The following is a 9275-nucleotide window of genomic DNA, read 5'->3' on the forward strand; positions in this document are numbered from 1 at the left end:
CCTGCTTAGCATGGGAGCCAAAAAAGCAGCTTCAGAAGCACGCAGGAATCTCCAGAGGTACATACCATGATGGCTACGTGTGCTGCTGATACCCTACAGCTTTGTGTTTGGTGAAGGGTCTGATACGTAGAACAGGGCACTTGGGATGAAAGCACAAGCTGCAGAGATGCCAAGCAAAACCCACAAGGAAACAAGACCTGCTTAGGAAGGCAGGAGGAGAAATACAGCCAGACTGCCTGTGTTTCCCCACAGGGCCAGGGAGCAGACGCAGCTCAGCTGGCTACATAGATACAGATGCTGCTTTTTCCCCAGGAGAATTACCATGGGCAAAAACCTACTGCTCAGGGTTGAGATTTGGACTTCAGCCCTGCCAGTGCCGTGAGGCATTGGTGGTATTGGAGATAAAATAAACAAATGAGAGCAGTTTCCCTATTTCTCACTGCAGTCCGTTGTGAATGTCTGGCACAAGATAACTGCAGCATTCTGGTGGCAGCATGCAATAAATATTTGCTCAAATACTTTCCATAGTGAACAGGTTACATTTCTGCCAGTACCGTGCTCTGCACAAGTGTCCCAGTAAGGAAATACAAACCTCTCCCAGTGTCCCACTTTAGAAGGGAGACTAACAAAGCTAAATATAAACAAAAAAAAAACAAACAAACAAACAAAAAAATCCCTTGCGTTCTGGCCTGAAATGTAATTTTTGCTCCTCAGTAGTAAAGCCCCGGATAGCATTTAATGGTAGATATGTACACTGGGTCTCCCCCTTTCACCACAATGCATTTCACAGAGTTGTATATATTGGCCACTTCGGTACTTTTCCAGAATATTAGCAAATGGCGCATCCTGCCCCAGGCTGGTTGCAAGTGTGACACCCCCACAAGAGGCAGCCTGATCACTCCCAGGGGCATGTGCTGCCTGTTTCTAAATGACTCTGCCTAAAGAGACAAATGTCTCTTCAGCAACGGTAGCCACCTCATCCTGGGGCTGAACTCACTTTACAGCTCCCACGCTGCAGAGGCTTCTGCCCTCAGCTTTGATGCAGTCAAGATCATGGGCTTCGTGGATCTGTAGCAGGACCAGGGCCTGAGTATTCATGCAAAAAATAAGGCACTGAACAAAAGAAAGAAATCCCCTAGGAAAATGAAACTGTAATCCCCACAGTTTGGCAAAGGGATTTGGAGGCTGGCATAGTTCCCACAACAACTTAACCCATTCTTTTGGGGTAGAATGCAGTTTTGCTTGCTGGCTCTCTTTTCCCAAAGTGGAGCACCAGTTGAAGTGACCCAGGGTCAGACCCTGACCGCAGGCTGGGAACCTGCTGCCCACAGATGCACTGGCTTTCCCTTGGTATTACATGGCCACCCAGGAGGCATAGAAAAGCATCATCTCAGGTGGGACAGAAGCCTGGATTTCCATAGCACAGCCAAGATGCATGCTAGCACCTGTATTAGGATCTCAGGCATGGAAGGGGTCCCCTTTTTCCCTGCCCACTCTGGAAAGGGACAAACCCTCCCTCCGCAGGGCAGGCTTCCAGCACCTTGCCAGCCACATGCAGCCCTCTCACCCCTAATAACCACCTGCCTGCAGTGCCACCATCACCTCTCCCTACCCTGCCTCCAGCAATGAACTCCCCACCCAGGTTTGCCTGTCCTGCCATGCCTCCAGTCTCCTCAATTCACATTTCACTAGACACTGTAATCCTCCAGTCAACTGCACATTAACAGAAAACAATGGGAGAGGCAAGAGCCAAAAAAAAACGATTCTAGGCCTGGAAATACAGGATGTGCATCCTTCCTCCTGCAGCTGCTGCCCAGACACCTAAAAACACTACCTGTCAAAAAGCAGAGCCTTCCCAAGGCTAGATCCTTCCCCTTCAGCCTGTAAGACACCTGCTTCCCTTGTGACACCTAATGAATGGCTCTCAGCAATTCCCAATGCCCTGGGACTAACTTAGGTGCTGGTTTACACCCTCTGGGTAACTGCAGCAAAACAGCACGAGCAGGGCACCACCCTGTCCCAACTACAGCTTCCCACTCCAGCCCCACACTTCCATGGGGAAGGAGGTTGGGACACAAAAGGCAGCAGAGATTCCCCATGGCTTCTACTGGGAGCTCCCAATGCAGGAAGTATCTGAGTGATGGCGGGATACAACTTCTGCACAGCAGTGAATTCACCAAGAAGTACCAGGAAAAAGATAATCTACCACGCTCACACCATCTGCTTCCTCCCAGCATAATGCTGTAGACAAACTGCACCACACCTATTCACGCTTGTTTATGTATACACTTACTAAAATACATAGGAGAGACATCGTATTACCCAGTACGTCCTGGGGAAGGTAGGATACATCAAGTCAATCAAGCCTTAATTTGACCAGATGTCACATACACGCAGAGTTCACCACCGCACTGTATTATTTACGGAGCGCGCCACGAACCCCAAGTACCAAACACAGAACAGATCCTGCGGGGAAAAAATATCTGGTAACGACCCAAGAACAGATTGCATCTTCATGCCTCTGTACACTGGGGCAGAAGCAGGATTACACAGGCAACATTCACACTGGTATGCCATAACTGCTCTGCAGTTATAAACACTTGACTTAGCAGCCGTAAGAATGTTCCTTCAGTGCCTAGCTTGCTTGTAATTCCCTAGCTTTTTACCAAAGCAAGCTAAAAAGAGCAAAATGTCTTTCAAGGAGTATCGTTACCATTATTCAATTCACCAGCAGAATGAACTTCTATGTTCAGCTCACAAGCCCCTACCACTTGAACTGACTGATACCATGAGCAGCGTGTGTGATGTCCCATATGGACCAGTGACAGATGCTTGGCCAGTCGTATTCACAGCTACCTGCTGGCACCAGAATAAAAGCGAGTCTTGACCCACCTCAGGCCTAAGGGAGATGCTGCTCAGCAGTCACGTCCCGCAATGCCCGCTTTCCCCACACAGAACAGCTCCTGACCCATATGCACCACCCCCCACTTTCCCAAGTCCTGCTGCTCCTCCTCTCACTCTACACAAATGACAGACTCCTTGTTGTGCCTCCTTGCTCAGACAAATCTTAACCTCCTGGTGAGACTTTATAGAGTAGAAATCCAATGACCACATATAAAGATCTGGCCTCTGGCTTCCCAAAACACATGTAAAGAGTACTCTGGAAGCATCATTATACTCTTGGATTATTCTTCAACTTTCCTCGACAACTGCTTTGACCACTGTCTGAGTCAGGATACTGGCCCAGATGCACCTTGATCTAATCTAACACAGTTGCTCTTAGACCTAAACTCCAGACTTGTGCATCTCTGCACCTAGCTCCTCTTTGCCCAACCCGCGACAGTTCTGTCCTCCTCACCAACCTCACTCCCAGATGAAATAAGACTTAAGCCAATAGTATCAATCAAGTCCCTGCTGACCACATGCAAACTCCAACTTCTTTTCAAAGGTTTGGAATTTGGTCAAATACATTTAGATTATTCATTGGGATGGAAGGGGGAGGGAAATCACCTCTGACCTAGGTATTCACTCTTGAAAAGCTTCACACACACACACACCCCAGCTCTACAACACCAGAACTTTGAAGAACAGGTTAAACATACTTTTAAATAGTTTACGTGAAGAAAATGGCATTTTTCTCACAGTTCCTCACAGCAAAGACCAAAGAAGGGAGATCATCGTGTCCAGAACACACTGCCTAAAACAGATGCCTGGAAAATAAACTGTCATCCCAAACAGTTATGAAGTTTAGCAGAGTTATAAGCAATTGAGCTGTCTTAAAAGGCATAGATGACAAAGGCATAAAACAGAAAGCATTATGCCATCTGCACCTACTCCCGCTGTAACTCACACTCACGTGTACAAACTCACCCAGCATAGGACAACAGCATGCCCAAACCATCACTCTGAAGAAATGGAAACACTCAAGGGAGCAGTGGTTAAACATCTTGCTTTCCCAAATTTTCCATTAAAAATCTCTCTCTCAAACAAAAACAGGGAAATCATGACCCTGCTTTCCCTTCTGTTAAATATTTACATTTAGCAAAAATGCAAAAGATGCTTTGTTTCGGGGGATAGGGGAAGGTTTTAATGGTTAAGTGAAAATTTTGAGTTTGCAAAATGTTTGTCCCCTGAGTAAATATCCATCACATTAAGCAAATTATCAAAGCTGATAAAAATGGCAATTATATTTCCCAAGAAGCAGGGGGGGAGTTTGGGGGAGTTGTGTAATTACTTTGTTCAAGATGATCCAAAATCCCTCTTATTTTTGGTCAAAAAAACAAAAGTAAACCTTTTCAGGGAATTATGATGTCCTACCATCCCCAAGCTTCACAGAGAAAAAAAAAATATGCTAGTGCGAGTTAGTGAAAGTCTGGATTTCCACACTCCTGCTGTTCGCTGACTGTCACCTGAAGGGAGCCAGTGAGAACGTTGAAAAAAACCAAGCACTGTTCTTCAGCAAAAGGGCAGAACTGAGCCCTTGACTCTGCGTAACAACACTGTGCACACCAAGCTCTGCTACATGGCATTTTCACCCATACGTGAACATTCAAATCCAATGTAAATCTCACATTTACTTGTACTAGAAGCTTTACAGTGCTGCAAAAACATTTCAAATATTTCTAATCCTCTTAGGAGGCATAGAAGATTTCAAGGTAGATTATGTTTCCCCACTATCAAACCTACTTAATTTTAAGCTTAAAGACTCTGGTTTTCTTCACCTCTTTGTTAACCAGAAAGCAAATCTAGTACCTGTACGAAACAAGTAAATATAGGAGAAACTAAAGATTGATTGTTTGGTGACAAAGGCATCATTTTTTGCTGTTTAGGGATCTGATACGTGGAGACAAAATGTTCCAAGAAAATACCCAAAGACGTGACTACTCCTAAAGCAGTAAAATGAGAAAGGTAAGACTACACGGCCTCCAGGACAAGGGTTATCTCTGTGTCATATGTTTGTGTGCCACCTAACACACACAGTCTCAACAGGGAACCACAAACTGTATCATGATGAAATCACTAAGCAGTTACAGTCTTAGAAGTGAAAAAACACCAACCAGGTCAACCAGTCCACTCCTCAGACTCTGCCAGTCTGCTCCCAGTTGTGCACTATAAGGGATTAAATGCCAGTACCTTGAAATACATAAGCAAAGTAACCATGCAATGAATATACAGTTTCAGAGCGAGTACCACAGAAATACTACAGGTGCAAATGCTCTCACAAGAGCTCTGTCCATCTGCTCTGACCTGCTTCTTAAGCTTTCCCCAAGACAAATGATTGTGCCAGTTTGCACAACGATTTTGTGACATGGACGGTCACAGTAGGAAAAAAGTCTATTTTTAGATCTCATCCTCCATCTGCTCACACGCAATTTTGCTTAGATATCAAGCCTCTGTTTGCAGTACACACTGAGTCTTACTAACCTCATCTCATCTGGAGCCCAAGGTAGTTCTGGAAAACATCTTTATAAGCAAATGGCTAGGAAAATAATGTGTTGTGCTGTTCAAAACAAGACTTTACATGTGATCCTAGAAAAAGCTTTATTAGTGGATATAGTAAGCTAATATGTTTATAAAGAGTCACATGTAACTCACCCCATGAACATAAGCAGCTGGCTTTTACAGACAATGGAGAGCCTTCATTCTAGTGAAATAATGAAAACCTTTAATACCACCACCTATGAGCTCCCAAATACAGCCACTTCACACTCACAGATACCGCTGGCTCCTCCAGGAATCTCAGTTCATTTACCTTGCAGAAAGGAGCATGGCAAATGTAGAGCGTCATAAGGTTGCTAATCCACACGCAACACTGACAAGCCAGCTCAGACTTGCAAAGAAACATGAAATACTCCGTATGGTATGGAGTGGCTCACAATCCACGCTGTCCAGTTAACCCCACAAATAACCAGAGAAACAAGCAATACATTTTAAGCATGACTGATATTTGGGTACTTTTATTTTAGGGTGAACAAGTGCTGAACCCTGACAGTAAAAAAAAAAAAAAAAAATTAAATACCTTCAAAAGGTATTAAGATGGGCACCCTAAAACTCAGGCCGTTTTTGGAAACCAAGGCCAGTGTAGATGTTTTCTCCCTTCAAGTCACAAGAGAACACAGCAATCAGGTTTCTGAGTAATCGAATGCAAACTTACAGAAAATATCGGGACATATTTAATGTCTCACCTTTACATTCCTCACCAGTCAGACACGTAGAAACATGAAATAAAAGACAGTGTGATTCATGGGAAAACCCAAACAAACGATCTGCTGTTGAACGGGAGTATGCTTCAGACTCTTACCACTGCAGCACAGCCATGCCACTCACTAACAGCTACAAGAGCAGTACAGACACTGCAAGCTCTCCTTTTGTGGACACTAGCATTTTATTATATCTAGACAATAACCTTGCCTTCCAAATGCACCTTGTATAAGAACTTCTACCCCCCTAAACAGACCTCCTGCTAACATATCATACAAAACCCCTGCAGTAACTACAATCACATCCTGCTTGGTAGATCATCAGCAAAGCATTTAGGACATACCTGTGACCAGGTTAGCAGCGTAAATTATGAGGAGGGAGTCCCCGTCGTGCAGGCAGCTTCCTAATTTTGCCACCAACAGACATACTTGTCATTTTTGTAAAGGATCAGAAGGGGGACAGGCAGGTGCAATCAAACTTTTTTTTGCATTTAAGGACTCATGGCACAGGTCTAGCAAAACCACTAATTTAATCCTGAGCTTCTACAAATTCCTGAGCTAAACTGCTCCTGTCAAAAGCTCTCTGCGAGATTCCAGCTCCATTTGTTTGGAGTGATGTCCACTACATTATGCTGTCAAACATCAGACCACAGTCAACGCTTCAGACACATTGGATTAGGTCCAGCAGAGACACATGCTGGTACGGGAAGCACTGACAGAAGCTGCAAGTTTGCCTGAGTAACACAGTTACTTTGGGAAAAGGTCACCATCTCTCTCACTCCACCAAAACACCTAGAGTTTCTTCACTAAAAACCAGTATTTCTACCATAATTAAACAATCCCTAAGTGAGAGATACAATTTAATCAAAATTAAAGGGAAAAAATGGCAAACAAAAAACCCTGCCCCCATTCAAATCACACGTAGTAGTAAACAGTGCACGTATTAAAAACTACAAAAAACAGCAGCATAATGGCAGATCGGGACTGATTGGTACGTCTTTGCTTACTACTTCTAGTAGTATCAAGATAGTTAATCTATTTGATTAATCTCCCACCACTACAACTCCTATCCTTCTGATGATATGGCAATTTGAAAGAAACCTCACTTGCACTTTCATAAACATACGAAGTCTTCATGGGAACCACAGACTCAACATAAAAAAGGAAGTTCCTTTTAAGAAAGATGTCATTTGAAGAAAGCATGCAACATCTCTACAGATCCGCAGTGTTACATTCACATCTACTCCATCTTCAGAAGTAACAAAAAAGAAGTTGTTACCTGGAGCATCAGTTCACAGTCATCTCTGCCAACAAATATCATCTCCCGAGGGAGCCGATGGCGAATGCCAGTGCTGCTCACCAAGAACCACGAAGTCACGCTCATTTTGGCGCTTGGCACTTAATCTTTATACATCCTAAATACAAAAAAAACACGAGACATGGTGAGCTAATAACAAAGCGTGGAAGTACACCAGTGCATAGCTGCAGTTCCCAAATTTCCCTGTGACACAGGACCCAGCGCTGCCTCTTTTGCATTTTGTGTACATGTCTTAAATTTCTCGTGGCAACAAGCAGTTGTGAAACGCGTGCCAAGAGCTGCTGCCTATGTGCCATGTGTAGGAGCTCTGCAACCCTGCAAGTATTCCCACAGCAAAGTAAGACTGAAGGTCTGATGAAAGGGTTGTTTAAAAAATGAAGCGCGCAGCTGAATCCAATCAATGAAATGATGAAATATGGTGGAGGGAAAAAAAAAAAAAAAAAGACCTCTTTTCCAGAACATTTCCTCATCGCTATCACTGTGCACGAATCACAGCTTGAGCTTTCCCCATCATCAAAGATCTGGACCAGCACATCAGTAAGGTGATATAACCTGGTTCCTCTAACCTTTCTCGGTACACTCCCAGGAATGGTTACACAGGGGCTGGGCAGGAGAACAGCCTCCCTGCTGCCCTCCTGGCCACGGCCCGGCAGCCTGGCCCTGCGGCCTCTCCCTCTCCCCCAGCACCGCGTTTTCCTCTCCCCGGCTAAAGGAAAATAAAGCGGCACGCACTGGGCTGCTGCCTTCCCCTCACCCACCTCCCGGGATCGAAGTTGCATTCCTAACTGCACCGAGGGAAGAAGAGCTCCATTTTATCTGGGCTGCCGCTGCGCTCCCCGGCCTGACCGCCGGCCTCCCCCTCCCCGGCGGCCCCGCGAAGCGCAGGTGACAGCGGCGGGGAGGATGAAGGGCCTCCCCCGGCAAGGCGCAGGCCTGGGGCGGGGAAGGACGGACAGACGGGGGGAACCCGCCGCCGCGGAGGCGCAGAACCGCTCCGGGAGCCGGCGGTGCGCGCTGCCGTCCCCGTGTCGCGACACGCGAGAGGCCCTGCCGGGGAAACGCCGCCTCCCCGACTAAAGCGCCGGGGGAGGGGAGCCGGGCGCCGGGCGGCCGAACCCCGCGGCCGCCTCGCACCGCCCGGAGCCGGGCTGCAGCGCGGCCCCCCTCCCCGGGCCGGGCCGGGCCGGGCCGCGCTCGCTGCCGAGGGGAGGGCGGGCAGCCCCGGGCCGCAGCACCGCCGAGGGGCCGCGGCAGCGGGCCAGGTGCGGCGCGGGGTTCCCCTCCACCTCAAACCGGGCGAGCCCGGCCCTTTGTCCGCCCGAGCGCCCGGCTCCCCGCCGCCCATCCCCGGCCCCCCCCGCGCCCGCCCTACCTGCTGCGGCCCTGGGCGCGGTGGCAGGCCGGGCGCCGCGCCCCGCCAGCCGGCTCTGCCTGCCCCGCGGGCCGCTCCCGGCGCCCGCCCCGCCCCGCCCCCGCCGCGGCAGGTTCCCGACGTCAGGAGGCGGCTCCAGCCGCCGGGACCGGCCGCGGCCCCGCCGCCCCTCGCCGCTCCTGCCCGGGCGCATCGGGCCCCCCCCCCGCCTCCTGAACGGGAGGTGTGAGAGGGGCTGGCGGGGTTTCCCCGTCACGGCTCCTCGGTGCGGTAGCAGCCGCGCCCGGGGGCCGCGTCCCTCATGCGAGGCTCGCCGAACGCCGGCCGGAGCCTCACCCCCCTCTCTGGCCTGGGTGCGGCCGGCCCTGACCTCGGGAGGGGCCCG

General features: G+C 48.5%; 1 protein-coding gene across 9 annotated transcripts in view; it reads right to left on the reverse strand.

Moving 5' to 3' along the window:
• CEP170B (centrosomal protein 170B) overlaps positions 1-8993 on the reverse strand; it is a 58585-nt gene extending 49592 nt beyond the window's left edge. For 5 of the 9 annotated variants that reach the window (XM_042799063.1, XM_042799065.1, XM_042799064.1 and 2 more), the window contains exons 1-2: positions 8277-8361; positions 7480-7615 (exon numbers count right to left, since the gene is read on the reverse strand). In XM_042799063.1, coding sequence (XP_042654997.1) covers positions 7480-7584 — 105 coding nt within the window. In that variant the 5' untranslated portion in view covers positions 7585-7615; positions 8277-8361. Of the gene's footprint in view, positions 1-7479; positions 7616-8276; positions 8362-8890 lie in introns of those variants that run through there. The other 4 variants (XM_032981601.2, XM_032981600.2, XM_032981599.2 and 1 more) reach the window with 1 other exon arrangement.
• Between the last annotated feature and the right edge of the window lie 282 nt (positions 8994-9275).

The sequence above is a fragment of the Tyto alba genome, unplaced genomic scaffold, assembly GCF_018691265.1.
Source record: "Tyto alba isolate M040663 unplaced genomic scaffold, T.alba_DEE_v4.0 Super-Scaffold_29, whole genome shotgun sequence".
Classification (NCBI taxonomy): Eukaryota; Metazoa; Chordata; class Aves; order Strigiformes; family Tytonidae; genus Tyto; species Tyto alba.